This window comes from Seriola lalandi, unplaced genomic scaffold, assembly GCF_002814215.2.
Source record: "Seriola lalandi dorsalis isolate HSWRI2012SDOR001 ecotype SW California unplaced genomic scaffold, Sedor1 jcf7180002054966, whole genome shotgun sequence".
Classification (NCBI taxonomy): Eukaryota; Metazoa; Chordata; class Actinopteri; order Carangiformes; family Carangidae; genus Seriola; species Seriola lalandi.
In genome coordinates this window covers 97,399-118,331 of record NW_019525517.1, presented here as the reverse complement: position 1 = coordinate 118,331, position 20,933 = coordinate 97,399, and the positions used below count along the sequence as shown (strand labels likewise).

Sequence of the window (20,933 nt, the reverse complement as noted above, 5' to 3'; positions counted from 1 at the left end):
AGTTTTAGGGGTGTAGTCGCCACATTGACTGGTCGAACCTAATTCCCATTGGTCAGAGAAGAGCATATCATTGGAACAAATCAGAATTGGCATATTTCAATATGTTATGCAGCAAATACTAGCTTTTTGTTTATTCATAATTCAGGTAGAGTGCACTCTGTGAACTGTGACTGATTTAGTCAATTTTGAGAAGGCATGGAGGGTTTTTCCTCTATGGCTGGTCATTGATTGAAGAGTAGATACGATTTCAGTGACCAAGATTTTCTTCAGTAGACTACAGCCCTACTTCGTTTGAACGTAGTACAATGCCATCAGGTTTTTTTTTTAATGTACTTTCACTTTTTCTCTTCATATGACTGTATTACATTACTTACATTTCTGTTTGTGGTATTTCTTTGAAACTTGTATTGTACTGTCCAAGTGCATACTTCCTACAAATGAAAATGACTGACTTATTAAATGACTTTTTTTTTTAACTGCCACATTGTACTTTGCTGCTCAGGGGACACATAATAAGTCTTGGAAACAACATGCAGCTTCCCGTTGGGTGCTTGTGTGTTGAGCCTCAAGATGTGTTTACGATGTATATAAGGACAACAGGACATGGTGTCAGAAGGAGCCACCATAGACAAAAGTTCCACACTGCAGGTTTAATGTTCACCTGCTAGAGGTTAAGTTAAAGAATCATATGATACCGTTTGGTAGTTTTATTAATGGGAGTGCTTGATATTTAACAAGCTTCTTTACAGTAATGAAATGTAACTGAGTACATTTACTCTAGTACTCTACCCAAATATGACACTGATTGTCCTTAGATGGCCAAGAGTGGATCTAAGTAGCACAGATATTTAACCATGATCACTTCAATTAAAAAGAAAAAAAATCAATAATTTTATGTTACATCTAAATTACGATATTTAACAGACACATGTTTTGCTCCCCTACGTTTATTTGACACATGGAGCAAGTTTACTGTATAAATTAAACTTTAGATTTAATGGTAATACCATATGCTGCCACAATGAGCAGCCTTGCATTATTCAGTCATTCATTTTCTACCGCCTATCCTCTAGTAGGGTCGCGGGGGGGCTGGAGCCTATCCCAGCATCTTCTCGGGCGAATTTAGATTATCCAATTAGCCTAGTCCCCATTTTGAATGTCTTTGGACTGTGGGAGGAAGCCGGAGAACCCGGAGGGAACCCACACTGGCACGGGGAGAACATGCAAACGCCACACAGAAAGACACACAAAGATCCCGTGTCCGGGCCGTCCGCCTTAGCCTTGTATCACTAATTCACATTTTGTCGGAGCCGTATATTGGTTCCGATCGTTTGTTTTGTGGGTTGGTCTTGTTGCCATGGGGATGTGCGGTGTTTGGAGTCACGTGGGCACAGTCGTTGACAGCCGGTAGGGTATATTATAACCTGCCTCACCTGCACTGGGGGAGTGAGGCAAGGCTGGGTAGCCGTAGTTTTTGTTGACCGTGTTATGATCGCTAATGTTCCTTTTGTTTGTTTTGTACACATGTAACAGCATATGGGCGCGTGTGGAGCCGCTGTATCATCCAATTGCAAAATTAAAACCTACGAAATGTTCTTTGGACTCAGTGGCCCTCATTTATCAATCTTGCGTGAAAACAGGCGCAGATCTGAGCGCAGAATTGTTCGTACGATCTGTCTCTTATACACATCTATCTGGCCAACCACAGTGCAACAATGATTATCTCACCAGATGTTTAATTGTTGTTCCAGTTGTGTCACACCCATCGGAAAAAACAAAAACAATTACACAATTTTGCCATGAGTTAATTTGCAAACACACATTTCTGCTTGTATTTATTATTATTTCAAATTTTAATGTGCAATACTTACATGTCATGTTCAGTAAAAAATGAGGGCTTTTTTAAAATTCAAATTTTTTTAATCTTGTTTTATTCGTTTTAAGAATCCGTTTTGATCTGTTCTAAATATGTGACTGTTTATTTTGAGGTTTGTTTAATAATTCTTTTCAGACTCAGCCAGATTTTGCTGCTGCACCGCAAATCCAGATTTGCGTACACGAGCTCAGACCTGACGTGAGATCTGATCGTAGCGTCCGCTCACGTCCAAATTGATAAATGCCGAAGCTTGCGTGGAAATGGACGTACGCACGGTTTTCTGCCGCACGTTCGTTTGATAAATGAGGGCCAGTGTGCTTCCCTGGAACAGCAGCAAGCGTGTCACACAAATACACAGGACCCATACTGCCTCACAAGCGACTTTTAAGGTAATAGAAAGCCGCAATACATTTAATTCTACTATGACTGTTTGGTTCTTAATCACACTCAATAGATCAAGAACATTTCTGCAACAACTGAAGAAAGTGACGGAAAAATTGAGCTACCTTGTTTTATTCTCCCGTTCCCCTTGACACCAAGTGAAGAGCGGAACGATAAGCTGACTTGCTCGCACTGCCGGAACTTCGCAGTGTGACACCCACCGGAAGTAAACAGAGGAGGCGCTAGCAGCGTTAGCTCTGTGGATGTGTGATGACAGCTTGAAGACGGTGGTGTGGTCGTATCTCAGCTAAATATTCCAGCTGTAACGAAGCAGCGATGTCTTCTCTTCAGTATCTGAGAGAGTTCGTCAACGAGCGACTAACTGCTGCTGCTGAAGAAATATTCGGAGTCTTTGAGAAAACCGTCGTCCAGTACGAGGAAGAGGTCGGTCGTCAGCGCAGACTGCTGGATATCGTTTTAAAACCTGGAATTAAGTTACACAGGACAGGTGTGTAAAACCACGATGGTCTTAATGAAGACTAACTAAGGAATGTGACTTATATTGGACTTAATTCGCTGTGTTTTCTCCATCCAGATAACAAGAGACCCGGTCTAACTTAAAAAAACAAAACTTGTACTAATCAAACCTGGACTTTTACTTTTACCTGAAAATTTACTCTCTTTATGAAAATGCACAAAAAACAAACGTATAAAATGAAAAATCACTGATACTCGTAAACAACATTGGACCACTTAAACTGATGGAAACTGGAATACATTATCCCAGAGAAGCCCGTTTCAGATCTGTGAAACCTTTAGTCTGTTTATTTCATTTCTGGTTCGATAAACATCTCCTCCTTCTCACTTAAAAACAAATTTACAAGAGTTATTTTCACTCTTTGAAATACAGACACAAAATATCTTTATACCTTTAATTTTGTTCACTTAATCTTCCAATTCTTTCCATGACACGTTTCCTAGAGACTTAATAAATTTAAAGCTACTAATTGATATGTTGTGGTAATCCCGTTGCTGCTAAATCTTTATATTTCTGTAATCACAAAAACAGTATAGGCTTTATGGACTTGGGTGGGGGTTTTGAAATCACTGTTTTTCATGTCTAAACAGAGAATTATAAAATTGAAAATCTGAAACTGTCTTTCAGCACTTAAGTCCAGGTATGGTAAGTAGAGATATACCTGGGCTATTGTTGTCTGGATGGAGCAAACTAAAATCACCTCTTTTTTATGCTTTTTTTTTTTTTAAAGAAAAGATTTGACACATTTGAAAGTGGGTTTTGAACAGAGTAAGATTCAAGGACAATGTCCTTACACCCTCCCCCCAAAGAATCATTTCGTTGGTATTTCAACTTAACTGTCCCCTTAATTGTTGAATCTGAAACTAACTTCAGCAATGTCATTTTTCCATCATCCCATGTGTAACCTATTTCTTGTATCCCTTTGTCCCTCCAGAGCTCCCACAGCAACATGTCTGTCAGGACGAGGAGGTTCTCACTGACCAGCAGCTCTGGAACCAGGAGAGGAACTCCTGTCTGGACCAGGACGACCCAGAACCACTACAGATTAAAGAGGAACAGGAGGAAATCTGCACCAGTCAGGACGGAGAGCAGCTTGTACTGAAGCTTGAGACTGATACCTTTATGTTGACTCTTGATCATGAGGAAAGTGACCACAGTGAACCAGAAAGTAACCACCAGCTCCTCTCTCACACCTCTCCTGTAGCCGAGAGCCAAGATCAGACAGGAAGTCAACATGTGGACTCAGGCTCAACTACCGATGCAGACTCAAAGCCACATGAGAGACATCACAAAACCAAGAGTCTCAGTGACAATGAACACAACTCTCCCATGTCAAAGACTGAGTCTAAAACTCACAAACGTGAAAAGTCTTTCAAATGTGACACTTGTGGAAAAGCATTTGATTATAGGTACAAATTGAACAAACATATGAAAATCCACACAGGTGAGAAACCGTGTGTGTGCAAAACATGTGGGAAGAGTTTCCGAAGTAGAACAGGTTTTTTTAAACACATAAGAACTCACACGGGTGAGCTCCCTTTCCCCTGCAGCAACTGTGGGAAAAGATTTATTGATATGTTAACACTGAAAAAGCATATGACAACTCACACAGGTGAGAGGCCATATTCTTGTGAAACATGTGGCAAAAGTTTTGTACGTAGTACTGTCTTGAAGGTCCACGTTAGAACTCACACAGGTGAGAAGCCATTTTGTTGTGAAACCTGTGGGAAAAGATTTAGTGACAGTTCATCATATAAAATTCATATGAGAATGCATACAGGTGAGAAGCCATATTCTTGTGAAACATGTGGGAAAGGGTTTGTATCTAGTGGTGACTTGAAAGTCCACATAAGAACTCATACAGGTGAGAAGCCGTACCCCTGCAACACCTGTGGGAAAAGATGTATTGACAAGTCTACATTGAAAAAACATAAAAGAGTTCACACAGGTGAGAAGCCACACTCCTGCAACACCTGTGGGAAAAGATTCATTGACAAGTCTGGATTAAAAAGGCATATGACAACTCACACAGGTGAGAAACCATATCCTTGCAAAATATGTGGGAAAAATTTTGTACGTAGCAGTGTCTTGAAAGTCCACCTAAGAACTCACACAGGTGAAAAGCCATATTCTTGTGAAGAATGTGGGAAAAGTTTTGTATGTAGTAGTACCTTGAAAGTCCACATGAGAAGTCACACGGGTGACAGGCCATACACCTGCGGCTCCTGTGGGAAAAGATTTTGTCATTTGTCAGCCTTGAAAAAGCATGCAAGAATTCACACTGGTTAAAAGTCGTATATTTACAAAACACATAGGGGATCTTTCAGAGATTAAAAAAAAAAAAAACTTTTATAAATACCCTGATCATCATTGGGTGAGCTCCAGTCAGTTGCTAATGATTGAGCATGTGCTGGTATGAGCAAGCATTCTGAACTTTGGCCAAACACTGATGGTCAGCCTGGGAAAGAAATTCAGCCATGTTATGACACTTGAATAGTGCCAATTTAAGGATTCTCAGGAGAAGCAGAGGGTGCAGTCTAACCCTCTGTTTCTGCCAGTCTGTGTGGAGTTTTGAATGGAATTATTTGAGACTGCAGACAAGTGACTGGCAGCAACATAACTGAGTGCATGGAAGGAACAATGTACAGGTGGTTGCATGACACCCTGGATTTATATGCTTGAACATGTATGTGGCACAGTATCTTACTTTAACGTATTACATTGCCAACAATAAACTACCTTCATTTGTTCCCTTTTATATGACTGTTATTCATGTTTTTGTTTGCAAGAGTATTTCCTCAAAACTTGTAATCTCCAAAATCTTAGGTAAAAAGATTGACTGCATCTTTCCAACAAATGTAAATGAATGACTTACTGTGTAAAGGAATGAGGGAAAATAATTGTATTTTTTCAGTTCAATTTATTTGTATAGCGCCAAATCATTTTTGTGATCTCGAGTATTTTTTCTAACAGCAAAGGTGATAATGTAAGAATACAAGTTGAGCTCATAGGACTTGTAACTATCCCGTAATACAATCACAACTCCCTTGATTTCTTGAGTTTAAGTGGGGGTAATCACTTCATCAGATGGTCCACCATTAGTATTGCATTGATAAGCCCTTGAGACATCCAGAGGGTTCAAAGGTGACATTCTGGTGTCCCATGTGTGCCCCCCTCCACTTTTACCCTTTCCCTTTAACTGTACATTAACCAATTGCTTGATCCTTGAGAAATGCCTTTTTGTATGAAATTTTGTTATATGTTTGGTTTTTCATGACCTGAAGATTTTCTTCCTTTGGCAGTTTACCAATTACCTTTGCACTATTTAAGGTTAGTCATGACCCCTCCAGAGAGTTCAATGGCAACATTAGGCATCCTAGTTTTGCAGCCCTCCAGGTTTCAGTTTTTGCTTAAGCTGTAAAATGTAGTAAAGGGGAAATAACCTGAAATCCCTGTGAAATGAAGCGACAGATGGAAAACATCCAAACTACAGGCGGAACTAAAGTTTTACTCGTTTGCATTTCGGGGACTTCACAGTGTGACACCCGGCGGAAGTAAACAGAGGAGGCGCTAGCAGCGTTAGCTCTGTGGATGTGTGATGGCAGCTTGAAGACGGTGGTGTGGTCGTATCTCAGCTAAATATTCCAGCTGTAACGAAGCAGCGATGTCTTCTCTTCAGTATCTGAGAGAGTTCGTCAACGAGCGACTAACTGCTGCTGCTGAAGAAATATTCGGAGTCTTTGAGAAAACCGTCGTCCAGTACGAGGAAGAGGTCGGTCGTCAGCGCAGACTGCTGGATATCGTTTTAAAACCTGGAATTAAGTTACACAGGACAGGTGTGTAAAACCAAAATGGTCTTGATAAATACTAACTAAGGAATTTGGCTCATATTGGACTTAATTCACTGTTTATTTCTCCGGTGTTCACATTATCACAGACAGAGGTCATTCAATGTGCTTAACAGAAGAAGCAGAAGCATAGAAATAGAAGTATAAAGCATAAAAAGAAAACAATTATTAGACAAATCATCACTTATTATTGTAACGGAACTTTCCTCTTCAATGTCGAATCTGAAACTAACTTCAGCAAGGTCATTTTTCCATCATCCCATGTGTAACCTATTTCTTGTGTCCCTTTGTCCCTCCAGAGCTCCCACAGCAACATGTCTGTCAGGAGGAGGAGGTTCCCAGTGACCAGCAGCTCCGGAACCAGGAGAGGAACTCCAGTCTGGACCAGGACGACCCAGAACCACCAAAGGTTAAAGAGGAACAGGAGGAAACCTGCACCAGTCAGGAGGGAGAGCAGCTTGTACTGAAGCTGGAGACTGATACCTTTATGTTGACTCCTGATCATGAGGAAAGTGACCACAGTGAACCAGAACCAGACATTGACCACCAGCTCCTCTCTCACAACTCGCCTGTAGCTGAGAGCCAAGATCAGACAGGAAGTCAACATGTGGACTCAGGATCAACTGCAGATTCAGAGTCAAAGACTAAGTCTAAAACTCACACAGGTGAAAAGTCTTTTAAATGTGACACTTGTGGAAAAGCATTTGAGTATAGGTCTGGATTAAATAAACATGTGAAAATCCACACAGGCGAGAAACCATTTTCTTGTCAAACATGTGATAAAGGTTTCAGGTGGAAAAGTGACCTGTTGATTCACATGAGAATCCACACAGGTGAGAAACCATATATTTGCAACACTTGTGAGAAAGGTTTCAGGTGTCGCAGTGAATTGTTGGACCATATGATTACACACACAGATGAGAAACCATATCTGTGCAAAACCTGTGGGAAAAGTCTAAGAACTAGAGCGGGATTGTTGATCCACATGAGAACTCACACAGGTGAGAAGCCGTATCCATGCCAAACTTGTGAGAGAAGTCTTGGAACTAGAACAGGCTTAATTATCCATATGAGAACTCACACAGGTGAGAAGCCGTACCCCTGCAACACCTGTGAGAAAAGTTTTAGATACACCTCAGCATTGAAGAAACATATGAGAGTGCACACAGGTGAGAAACCATATTTTTGTGAAACATGTGGGAAATGTTTTGCATATACTAGAGTCTTGAAATCTCACATAAGAACTCACACTGGTGAGAAACCAAATTCCGGCAATACCTGAGGTAAAACGTACTTTGATGTGTCTCAGTTGGATGTACAGGCAAGTAGCCTTGTGTTTGTAAATATGTGGGGGAGCAATCAGATGTAGTAATTCATGTACAAAACACACAGGAACTGATTTAATTGAAGAGCCACATTTTTGTCAGATTACACAGGAGAAACCATACAAATGATCCTTGAGGGGAGGAGAGTTCAGCAACTATAAAAACACACTTTTGCAATACCTACATCTCTATTTTCCATTGAGAAGAAGTCCGTCTCAGTTTAATGTAGCACATTGTCATGAGTAATATCACATTTTGTTAACCTGCCTTGACTTATCCCTTAATAAGACTGCTTTACTCATGTTTCTGTTCGTAACAGTATCTGAAACTTGTATTGTAATCTCACAGAAAAACAACTCTGTGAGTGCAGTCTTCCGACAAATGTGAATGACAGACCTCTTAGATGAGATTTACTTCAGTATTTTAGTTACATCACTAGTTTGAACTGTATGCTGAACCAAAATAAGTCTTTTTCTAAATTAAAGGGGCTGTATAAATAAACTTGCTGACTTGACAACAAGAATACTTGTTCAATGCTGGTGTTCCCAAATTGATGGATTGAACGATTAGGGTAACTATGAGCATCAGCACTTGAAGTGGTAGCAATATATGCAGTGAGAAAGTGTGTCCAAACTTTTGACTGGTGATGTTCAGGGATCAGTGCATAAAGGAATGTATCACATCACATCAAACTATATTAAAAGGATCAGTGAGAGGGCAAATGCTTACAATATTATTAGCAGTGCAGTGGATAGAAAATCAGAGAGCAGTCATTTGTTGAGACTCAAGCTCATCACTAACCAGTTGCCGGTACAGTCACTCACAACGTACCAGACAGTTTGGTAGAAGTACAACAAAAATAAACAATTCAAATGATTCGTCTTACAGTAATATTCCTATGGGAACAAGCACATATTGGTATAAAAGAATAAGGTTGCAAAGGAGGCCACAAAATATGATAACATTTACTTGGCAATTAGCTTAAACAGAACAGTAATCAGGAGCATTATAAAGCAGAGGTCAAAGTAAAGTTGGCAAAAGCAATAAGATGAAGAGAGGAACAGACAGTGGTTTTACAGAGGTCAAAGGGCAGTGGGAGAAATTAGGTGCCCAGGAAGATAATGTAACAACTTTCGATATGGACACACTGAATTAAAAATAAGTAAACATAATACAGGCAGATATGACTACTGTGGACGAGAAGAAAAAGCAGATCATGTATGTACAGTGAAAGGCAGAAAGACAGCATTTAATTCGAGCCCTCAGAAAGATAAAGCATCTTTAGAAGATCATTATTCCAATTTCTTTTTTTTTTTTTTTTTTTTTGAAATTTGTTGTAGATATTAAAGTCCACATTCTACACCATTTGGTGTAGAATGTGGAAAGGTTTTCTCGCTCGCACTGCCGGAACTTCACAGTGTGACACCCACCGGAAGTAAACAGAGGACGCGCTAGCAGCGTTAGCTCTGTGGATGTGTGATGACAGCTTGAAGACGGTGGTGTGGTCGTATCTCAGCTAAATATTCCAGCTGTAACGAAGCAGCGATGTCTTCTCTTCAGTATCTGAGAGAGTTCGTCAACGAGCGACTAACTGCTGCTGCTGAAGAAATATTCGGAGTCTTTGAGAAAACCGTCGTCCAGTACGAGGAAGAGGTCGGTCGTCAGCGCAGACTGCTGGATATCGTTTTAAAACCGGATGTAAAGTTACACAGGACAGGTGTGTAAAACCACTAAATACTAACAAATGAATGTGGCTCATATTGCACTTACTTCACTGTGTTTTCTCCAGATAAGTGCATTTTCCAACGTGACACAAGATAAAAAATGAATTTAATTATTATTGTCATCAATTAAAATGCAGAAATGGTTTAATACCAAATTACAAAGTTGTCCCATGGACCTGGTCTGATGTGCTCTGGATGAGGGTACAAAAAAAAAGCATTTTTTTTGGTGTTTTTTCACAATTCATCCATCCATTTTCTGCTGCTTATCCATAGTCGGCTCGCGGTGGCCGCAGGTGGAGCAAGGTAGTCCTGAGGCCTGTACCACGAAGCAAGTTCAACAGACCCAGGATAACCTTTAGTAATGTGGCTTGACTGAACCTAACATTGACCGTCCTGATCACCTGTACCACGAAGCATGTGATCACCTGGCCCAGTTAACCCTGGGTTTACCTGTCCAGGTACGAGCGCGTTCACGTGAAAGAGGCGGAGTTGTTAATTATAAGCAACATCATCTGAACCATGAATGAATTTCTTAATATGAGAATAAAACGCTGATAATTGCCGGTAAGTTCAGTTATAGCAACGTCCAACAGTGACATTCAACCAGGTGAAATGTAACAATACGATCACATGACTGGAATAAAAAATATTATTTCCATGTCTAAATATAATTTCTGTTAAAGTCAGACTAAAGATATATTGTAAATAAGTGAATTCATTATCATTACGTTTGAGCATTTTCTGTTCTGAGAGTCTCCTCATGTTCTGAGCTCAGTGATGAAGAGGAGAGTAAAAGCTTCATCACTGGCAGGAATCCTGCATTAAAGAGTCTGTGTTCAATGAAAATGAAGTTCTAATAGTTATTATATTGGCTGATTATTTAGCCTGATAAACGTTCTGTGCATTTTTTTTAGAAGCTTTGTTTTAAAACCAAAGTGACACATGGAAAGACTCAAACAGGAAAACTACTCCACAGATTTTATACATTTTATATCTACAGCTTGTTATTATTGATCACTTTATTGTGAAGTCCTTTGTCCCTGTCAGGATCCTGTAGGAATGATGACTCAGTGTTTCCAGTGATCTGATTGGTCAGTAGTTTGGCTGTTGACAGGTTTTGATCTGATCCTCTAAGTTAACCTGCGCCGCAGCAGGTCAGGAGTTCAGCTTAAGTTACCATGGTGATTTACCCCGGTGACACGTGAACCACCGACGTAGGACTGAAAACCCAGAGTTAAACCTGAAGTTACCTCGATAACCTCAGATCCTGCTGTGTAGTACGGGCCTCTGGAGTGTCTCCTCCTGGGGGACCCTGAGGTGACCCTGAGGTGACCCTGAGGTGACCCTGAGGTGACCCTGAGGTGACCCTGAGGCCAGATGAGATGTAAATGTTCTAGCATGTTCTGGGTTTAGCCTCTGGGTCCTCTTACCAGCTTTCACAGACTGAATAAAAATTTTTGCAATGTGAAAATATCTTTAAACATTTACTGGAATGTATATGTTAATCAAGTTTAGGTCTGATAATTATAAAAGTAGGAGTTTTTAAGCTAGACATGGTCTAATATTGGAGAAAACTCAATTAAAATACCCTTTTTGTCGTTGCTGTCATAGATAAAATAAAGATTTCCAAATTTGAAAGTGGGTTTCAAGCATTTGGAAAGATTCAAAGAGAATGTCCTTACACAACATGTGCTGAAAAAGACAGATCATCATTAATTTATTGTAACTTAACTTTTCCTTTAATTGTCAAATCTGGAGCTAACTTGAGCATTGTCATTTTCCCATCATCACATGTGTGACCTTTTTCTTGTGTCCCTTTGTCCCAGAGCTCCCACAGCAACATTTCTGTCAGGACGAGGAGGACGAGGAGGACGAGGAGGTTCTCAGTGACCAGCAGCTCTGTGACCAGGAGAGGAACTTCAGCATGGACGAGGACGACCCAGAACCGCTACAGATTAAAGAGGAACAGGAGGAAATCTACACCAGTCAGGAGGGAGAGCATCTTGTACTGAAGCAGGAGACTGATACCTTTATGTGGACTCACAGTAACAATGAATACAACTTTCCCATCTCAAAGCCTGACTCTAAAACTCACACCGGTGAAAAGCCTTTCAAATGTGATACTTGTGGAAAAATGTTTAAGTATAAGTGTCGATTGAATGTTCATCAGAGAGTCCACACAGGATCAACCAGACATATGAACAGAGGTAAAAAGTCTTTAAAATGTGACACTTGTGGAAAAACATTTAAGTATAAGTGTCGATTGAATGTTCATCAGAGAGTCCACACAAGATCAACCAGAGATACACACACGGGTGAAAGGTTTTTCAAATGTTACATCTGTGAGAAAGCTTTTAATCATAAGTGTCAATTGATTGTACATCTGAGAGTCCACAAAGGTGAGAGGCCATATTCTTGCAAAACATGTGGGAAGTGTCTCGGAAATAGAGAAGACTGGTTAATCCACATGCGAGAACACACAGATCAGGTCCCATACACCTGCAACATATGTGGGAAAAGATTTATTGCCTTGAGAGTATTAAAAAAGCACATCAGGACTCACACGGGTGAGAGGCCGTATTCTTGTGAAATTTGTGGGAAGGGTTTTGGATCTGGTCATAGCTTGAAAGTCCACATAAGAACTCACACAGGTGAGAAGCCGTATTCCTGTGAAACTTGTGGGAAGGGTTTGGGATCTAGTCATAACTTGAAAGTCCACATGAGAACTCACACAGGTGAGAAGCCGTATTCCTGTGAAACATGTGGGAAACGTCTTGCTTCTAGGAGTGCCCTTAAAGGCCATATAAGAACTCACACAGGTGAGAAGCCATACTCCTGCAACACTTGTGGGAGAAGATTTAGCCACATTACAGCATGGAGAAGACATATGAGAGTGCACATCGGTGAGCAGCAAATATTCTTGTGAGACATGTGTAAAAGGTTTTTCTGACTGTGGTGTCTTGAAAATCCACATAAGAACTCACACAGAAGCCGTGCCCCTGCAACACCTGTGGGAAAAGATTTAGTCAGTCATTGAATTTGAAAAAGCATGCAAGGATTCATACAGGTCACATGCATATAAAAGTCGAACAAAACGCATGCAGGTATTTTCAGACTAGTGGTTAATTGACAGCCCACGTGAGAAGAGCCCACGCTCGCAGAAAGTCACATAACTATACCTGAGGGAAAGGACACTGGACATGTCTCAGTCGGGAAGGCATAGGAGTCCACATCCAGGCAGTTTATCTTCTGTTTGCAAAATGTGTGGGAGAGCATCTGTTTGCTGTTGTTCCTGGAGAAAACACTGTATAATATCTTTGTCACTTCCCAACACGGGGAAACACACAATGATGAAACTTGGGTGGAGAAGAATTCCCCAACTGAATGAAACAAAGTCTCAATAGTTTCATCTTTATAATTGAATGTATAAAATTAGTCACAGTATTTTTAAAATAGTTCATCGTCAGCAATGACATTAGGTATTTTTAAACTAGTGTCATTTTTGGCTGGACCACAACAGTGGAACACAAATGTCTGTGACTGACTGACTGATAGAGTACTGTGGTCAAGTTTTACCATTGGTTGGCAAAGTGTTGGACTTTTTCCTTTGGCCGATGCCCTTCTAAAATGATTTGGCTCAAACAGTTCTATTAAGTTATCAGAGCGAGTAAACAATGGATCCACAATAGTTTTCAACTACTATATTTCTTTAGAGAGTGCTGCTGGGTCATTTTTATTTTCATCCTGCCAACTACACTATTTCCTATTTTGTCTAGAACGTGTCCTTTTAATGTTGTAGTTTTGATGTCATCATTATACAGTTTTTATTGTGGCTTCAGGCTTCAGTGGTTAAACACAAACACAAGTTGTTTACATGGATTTAGGTAAAGTGATATATAAATAAACGTGTTTACTTGTGAAAGAACTTTGATAACAAGAATATTTCTTTCAATGCTGGTAATTCAGACTGATGTTCCCAAATGAATTGATAGAATGAAGAGGGTGAATATGAGCAACACCAGTTTGCGGTAGCAATGTATACAGTGATCAGTGTATAAAGGAACATAGGCAATTCAATGCCGTTTTTCTATTCTAATGTATTTGTTCAAACAATGAAGCTCTGTTACGTGATAATGTCAGAATACCATATTCACAGTTGACCAGTGTGACCGACATCAACGTGGAAGTAGTCGTAGTGAAGAAGAGTTCTTTTCATAGTGTTCAGTTATAACATGTAAGAGGTGTTTCAGTGTCTCAGCTCATCTTCTGAAGGTTCAGGTAAAGTGTGATATGATACAGTTTGGTAGTTTGATTCATTGAAGTGTCTTAATAAGCTTGTTTACAGCAGTGATAATGTAACTGAGCACATTTACTCAAGTACTGTAAGTATAAAATCATCTAGATTTCACAGATAATCTTTAACACAAAATGTCTGTTTATTTTATATTATTTATTTGACATATTTTCATTTTATGTATACTTCTACTTTACTACCAGGCAAATGTAAGTATTTAGTCCACATTGACAGCTGCAAGTTCTTAGCTGAACTGATGAATGAGCTCATGAACTATGATGTCTTTTTAAAGTGTCCAATAATATGCGAACTAGATAAAAATAAAGTAGCTCCAGCTCAGCTGGTTGCTACAAAAAATAGCTGTTCATGGTCTCAGTGACACTGACAGGGGACATTATGTATGAGTAGTTTTACATTTCATACTTAAAGCTACATTTTGTGGAAAATAATTTTGTTTACTTTATTAACATTTGAATGCAGATATTTGCACTGAGTTATTTAAATTGTCCATATCAAATTATTCCATTCGTTCTAGGCAACATAAATGTTGACAAAATTGCTTGAAAAGTCATTAGTAAAATGAATGTAGTCGTTTATAGAAAATATGTGAAATGAAGCAAATGTAAAAATCTTAACTTAAAGCGGAAAGAAGAACTTGACCGCTCGCACTGCCGGAACTTCACAGTGTGACACCCGGCGGAAGTAAACAGAAGACGCGCTAGCAGCGTTAGCTCTGTGGATGTGTGATGGCAGCTTGAAGACGGTGGTGTGGTCGTATCTCAGCTAAATATTCCAGCTGTAACGAAGCAACGATGTCTTCTCTTCAGTATTTTATTGAGTTCGTCAACCAGCGACTAACTGCTGCTGTGGAAGAAATATTCGAAGTCTTTGAAAAAATCATCGTCGAGTCCGAGGAAGAGGTCGGTCGCCTGCAGAGACTGCTGGATATCGCTCTGAAACCTGAAATAAAGTTACACAGGACAGGTGTGTAAAACCACGATGGTCTTGATAAATACTAACAAAGGAATGTGGATCATTTTGGACTCGGACTGCGGTCCAATAGTCTTTGTGCTGAGGAAGGTTCAAACGGAAGTGACCCGGAAGTATCTGAGCGGCAGCCATGATAAGAGCTGGTCGATTCTCTAAATGATAACGAAATGAGCTTCAATGCTTCCTGTCTTATCTCCTTTAACATAGGAAACAAATCCAGTTAGGAGTCATTCATGAAAAACATATATATTGAATTTATAGTCAACAATTTCATCATCACAACAAAATACTATAGCCTATACATAAATGTAATTTCACTAAATTCACTCCCATTGTGGAAACCACTAAAAACGAATTTTCTCTATTTAACAAATGTATAGAAATGTCAGGATGCCAGGAAAGTTGCCTACTTATGTCTGAATATAATTTTTTCTGATTTCTTGCTCTGTTCCATATTTCTATTACACTATTATTTCACCAGCTCACCTTTCTCTATTTGTATATTCCTTTCATGTCATCTTATTTCAACATTTCAATCCTGTTTGCTCCATTTTTGTGGTTAGGAAAGGAAGAGACTTTTCAACCACGGACCAGGTCCAACTAAGAAACCGCATATTTATCAAAGCTGGATTTCACTCCACAAATACATACTTTCTGATTATAATGTTAAACCGCTAAATCCACATATTTTTGTATTCACAAAGAGAACAAAGGCTTCACAAATCGGAAACTGTTGTAAACAGTCTTTACACTGTCCCGTTTATTTTAGTTCAGATTTGACAAGTGTAGTTGACTTAATATCGACACAGTCGGTCTTTTATGTTGTTAATTTCATTAATGAAATAAATATTTCACAAAAATTCAACAGTGAGTCTCAAACAGTATGAAAGATTCAGTGTCAAAATGTAGTTAAAAAAAAAGGACAAATCATCACTTATTGTTGTAACTGAACTTTCCCCTCCATTATTGAATCGGAAACTAACTTCAGCATTTTTCCATCATCCCATGTGTAACCTCTTTCCTGTGTCCCTTTGTCCCTCCAGAGCTCCCACAGCAACATGTCTGTCAGGAGGAGGAGGTTCCCAGTGACCAGCAGCTCTGGAACCAGGAGAGGAACTCCAGTCTGGACCAGGACGACCCAGAACCACCAAAGGTTACAGAGGAACAGGAGGAAACCTGCACCAGTCAGGAGGGAGAGCAGCTTGTACTGAAGCTGGAGACTGATACCTTTATGTTGACTCCTGATCATGAGGAAAGTGACCACAGTGAACCAGAACCAGACAGTGACCACCAGCTCCTCTCTCACACCTCTCCTGTAGCCGAGAGCCAAGATCAGACAGGAAGTCAACATGTGGACTCAGGATCAACTGCAGATGCACAGTCAAAGACTAAGTCTAAAACTCACACAGATGAAAAGTCTTTCAAATGTGACACTTGTGGAAAAGCGTTTAAGACTAAATCTCCATGGTATAGACATCTGAGAATCCACAGAGGTGGTAAACCATTTATTTGCATTACCTGTAAGAAAGGTTTCTGGTTTCGAGGTGCTTTGTTGGACCATATGATTACACACACAGGTGAGAAACCATATCCATGCAAAACCTGTGGTAAACGTCTCAGAAGTAGAGCAGGCTTGTTAACTCACATGAAAACTCACACAGGTGAGAAGCCATATTCATGCAAAACATGTGGGAAGATTTTCAGATCTAGATCAGGTTTGTCACTTCACATAAGAACTCACACAGGTGAGAAGCCGTATCCCTGCAACACGTGTGGGAAAAGATTTAGTGACATTTCAGCATTCAGAAGACATATGAGAGTGCACACAGGTGAGAAACCATATTCTTGTGAAACATGTGGGCGGTGTTTTGTCACCAGTGGGGTCTTGAAAGTCCACATAAGAACTCACACAGGTGAGAAGCCATTTTCATGCAAAACATGTGGGAAGTGTTCCACAACTAGATCAGGTTTGTTGTCCCACATAAAAACTCACACAGGTTAGAAGCCGTACCCCTGCAACACCTGTGGGAAAACATTCATTCGGTCATCGAATTTGTAAAATCATGCAAGAATTCATGCAGGTTACATAAATACAAGAGTTGTACAAAACACATGAGAGTATTTTCATACTTAGTGTATAATTGATGGCCCACATGAGAGGAGCCCACGCTGGCGGAGGCCATATCACTGCAACACTTGAGCGAAAGCACATAAGATCACATACTACTAGGAGAGCATTTATATGTCGTGCTTTGTGGAGAAAACACACATGAACTGACGGAAGTGAAGAGCCATAAAATTGCAACCTTTGTGGTAAAGTTTTTGTCAGAGAATCAGTTTACACAGGAAAAACCATACAGATAAAACTTCAGGTTAAGGATAAAGTTCACAACTGAATCAAGATGACTTTTACAATAGCTACATCCCTGTAATTGAATTCAGACCTGTCAAACTTTATGCAGATTATTTTGATCATCTGATTTTTTATTTTTTTTTTTTAATCTTACAATATGAGACTCACAGTCCCACATTTATCTATAATGTCCAAATAGAGAATCTACCCCCACCTGAAGATGTTAATTACACTTATATCCATGATGAGAGAGAATGACAGACACAAATGGTCACATCAAGCCGCAGGCTGCACAGCGCCGCGTGTTAAAATAGATCTCAGTTACCCGCAGAATCACTTCCTCTTTGGGGATTTCTGCCTACAAAATTGAAGCGTAAGAAAGTTCTTTTTTTACAGTTCTTGTGAGCTGTTTCTGAAAAGTTCTGACAGGACGTTCCAAAGGTTCTGTTGATTGTTTGACAGACCTCTGAAATAGCAGAGGTTCAATGTGTGATATTGTAACAACAGGGTGCCGTTACCACACCTCAGTAGTAAATATTACTTTTATTATTATTTATATGAGTAATTGAAATGCATATAGTCAGTTATTAAGGCAACAGGGTTAATAAACACACAGGTGGGATTTTAGTAATGCATTGTTTGTTATTTGTAGTTGCGTGCGAGCGTGTTTGCAGGGAGGACGTGTGGCTGGTCACCTGTAAACAAGTGGACGAGGCAAGTGAGTTATGATTTAATAGTATTTGGTAATTGAAATTAAGAATCACATGCTATGCTCACTGCACAGTACTGCACAGCGTACTTATTAATAAGTTCCAGGAGGGCAGTATTAAATTGCGGAAGTGGGCAGAGGGGAGGATGTGTATTTGTATTGTCTGAATGTATTCATGTGGGTGTGTAAATATTTCTAAAGATTTACATACAGATTTTTTTTTATATATATATATATATAAATCTTACATATAGTACATGTAGGTATGTGTTTAAGTTACTCTGCAATGGGACATGCCAGCCTAATAGGTGAACAGACACCCTTACTCTGTTCATTCTGTTGGATGACTTTTTGCACGGTGCCATGTGAGAAAATAAAGTTTTTCATGCTGAAAACATTTCCCTGGAGTATCTCCTCATTGTGTCTCGTGTGGACGCTCGGGAATTGTGACAGATATGAAAAATAAAGCACCAGTTCAGTAAATCAGCCAAAGGTGTGATATGTGACTGTGGGTCACAGTTCCACATGTGAGCCTTTGATTATGTTCTGGCTGCCATCCAATGGATTAGAACAAATTTACCTGCCGACCCCTGGTCTAGTCTGTTGAAAAGCCAAAGAAGAAGAAATGGTAGACCTTCTCTCACCTATGAAAAAATATTAGCAAGTGAGGATGACTGGTAAATGTGTGTCATCTCAAGAGACGGTATCTGAGATCTGAAAGTCAACAGCAACACTCTTCACCCCCCCCCATCACTCCGGCTGGTTCCTCCACTGAGGGCCGATCTTTCAACACCGGTGAACGGGCTGCGGGCGAGGTTCCAATTTGTGGGTTGAGTTGCTAAAAAATGCTGTTTCCATATCATGGCTTCTTTAACAGCGAACTTTGAGGTTTCATTCTTTTGTGATGGATGTGAGTTTGATCTAAAGTCAGAGCCTTTAAAGAATGGCAGAGACTTGAAAGTGCAAAAAGCTTGATCAGACGGGAGAAGGGAGAGTGGGGGCTGTGTTGAACTGAATCTGGTCATCATTAGAGGGAAACACCTCCACATTCTCAGCAAAACACTCCCCCTCAGCTCTCCCAAGAAAAGGACTTGAGACACAGAGGAACCAACTGGTCTCAGACCAGTAACACATCATCTCGTGTGTGTCATCTGTGTCTGATCATCACTGAAGAGAAGAAGAGCTGCACTCATGCAAACATTAATCTGAACCAATCATCCTCAGACGTTTCACTTCCTCAGTCTTTCTTCTTCTTCTTCTTTTCATGTGGTCAAACACGTCACAGACCGGACACAGTGGGTTTGTCATCATGGTACAGTGTGTTGCTGTTGTCATGGTGATACTAATATACTAATACTAATACTAATAGTCAGCGTACAGAGAAGAGGTCCAGCATCTGGCAGAGTGGTGCGCCGACAACAACCTGGCCCTCAACATCAAGAAGACCAAAGAACTCATTGTGGACTTCAGGAAGAGGAGTGACACACCCGCCCCCCTGCTCATCAACGAGACGGAGGTTGAGCGTGTCACCAGCTTCAAGTTCCTGGGTGTCCACATCTCCTAGGACCTCTCCTGGTCTCTCAACACCTCAACCCTGGTCAAGAAGGCTCACCAGCGTCTCTTCTTCCTGAGGAGACTCAAGAAGGCCCACCTGTCACCTCAGATCCTGGTGAACTTCTACCGCTGCACCATCGAGAGCATCCTCACCAACTGCATCTCAGTGTGGTATGGTAGCTGCTCTATCGCGGACCAGATGTCACTCCAGAGGGTGGTGAAAACCGCCCAACGCATCACCGGTTCTCCCCTCCCCTCTATCGAGGCTGTCCAGAGCAAGAGGTGTCTGCGGAAGGCGCGCAGCATCGTGAGGGACAGCTCCCACCCCAGCCACAGACTGTTTTCCCTCCTCCCCTCAGGGAAACGCTACAGGGTTCTCCGCTCCAGGACCAGCAGGTTCAGGAAAAGCTTCTTCCCTGCAGCGGTCACCCTGCTGAACTCACAACCCCGGTGTCCCCCCCCCCCCACACACAACCCAGAGACTGTGACTGCCACACCAACCCCCTCAGCCACCTAACCTTGCACTGAACTGTTCTGAATCGTCTCTACTCATTGTCTAGCACTCACTGTATTTATTCCCGCTACTTCATCATTGTAATTCGCTACCTCATCATTGTAATTCGCTACCTCATCATTGTAATTCGCTACCTCATCATTGTAATTCATTGTAATTCACAGTGTAATTTATTGTACCCTACATATGCACACCCTCACTTTACATATCTGTACAGCACACACTTGCACTTTAACTGCTCTTTTGCACTTCTGGTTAGATACTAACTGCATTTCGTTGTCTTAGTACGTGTACTCTGTGCAATGACAATAAAGTTGAATCTAATCTAATCTAATATATTTTATAGGACACAGTTTGAGCTGCAGCAGGTGATCTGTCTCTCTCTCTCCCTCTCTGTCTCTCTCTCTCTGTCTCTCTCCCTCCCTCTCTGTCTGTCTCCCTCTCTGTCTCCCTCTCTCTCTCTGTCTCTCTCTCTCTCCCTCTCTCTCTCTGTCTCCCTCTCTCTCTCTGTCTGTCTCTCTCCCTCTGTCTGTCTCTCTCCCTCTGTCTGTCTGTCTCTCCCTCTCTGTCTCTCTCCCTCTCTCCCTCTCTGTTGTAAGTGGCTATATTTCCGTGGGCAGAACGAATCAGCTTCTCACTTCTCCCTCCTGAATTTCTCAATTTGAGCAGCTAAAGTTTAGTTTTTTACTTTTACATGTTAAGAATTGTGTTAATTCTCTCTTGCAAAGGCAGATTAATAATCCAGTAACAATCATAATCAGCGGTCTAAGCACCAATCAGCAGAGGCCAGATGTCACATCCTGTGAAACCCAGTGCAGGGTGCCGTG

General features: G+C 40.7%; 4 protein-coding genes across 4 annotated transcripts; all 4 read left to right on the top strand.

The window, feature by feature from the left end:
- The first annotated feature begins 2,345 nt into the window (after positions 1-2,345).
- LOC147817395 (uncharacterized) lies at positions 2,346-5,553 on the top strand. Its single transcript, XM_087170879.1, has 2 exons — positions 2,346-2,765; positions 3,730-5,553. Exons 1-2 carry the CDS (start codon positions 2,594-2,596, stop codon positions 5,082-5,084), a joined length of 1,527 nt encoding a protein of 508 aa, XP_087027005.1. The 5' UTR covers positions 2,346-2,593; the 3' UTR covers positions 5,085-5,553.
- An 801-nt stretch (positions 5,554-6,354) lies between these two features.
- On the top strand, positions 6,355-8,484 carry LOC111646194 (uncharacterized). The gene is made up of 2 exons (XM_023395625.2): positions 6,355-6,631; positions 6,943-8,484. The coding sequence occupies exons 1-2, from the start codon at positions 6,460-6,462 to the stop codon at positions 7,923-7,925; spliced, it is 1,155 nt and encodes a 384-aa protein (XP_023251393.1). The 5' UTR covers positions 6,355-6,459; the 3' UTR covers positions 7,926-8,484.
- A 903-nt stretch (positions 8,485-9,387) lies between these two features.
- LOC111646190 (uncharacterized) lies at positions 9,388-12,760 on the top strand. The gene is made up of 2 exons (XM_023395623.2): positions 9,388-9,685; positions 11,519-12,760. The coding sequence occupies exons 1-2, from the start codon at positions 9,514-9,516 to the stop codon at positions 12,616-12,618; spliced, it is 1,272 nt and encodes a 423-aa protein (XP_023251391.1). The 5' UTR covers positions 9,388-9,513; the 3' UTR covers positions 12,619-12,760.
- A 1,914-nt stretch (positions 12,761-14,674) lies between these two features.
- Positions 14,675-18,435, top strand: LOC111646193 (uncharacterized). The gene is made up of 2 exons (XM_087170880.1): positions 14,675-14,970; positions 16,020-18,435. The coding sequence occupies exons 1-2, from the start codon at positions 14,799-14,801 to the stop codon at positions 16,976-16,978; spliced, it is 1,131 nt and encodes a 376-aa protein (XP_087027006.1). The 5' UTR covers positions 14,675-14,798; the 3' UTR covers positions 16,979-18,435.
- Positions 18,436-20,933: the final 2,498 nt, after the last annotated feature.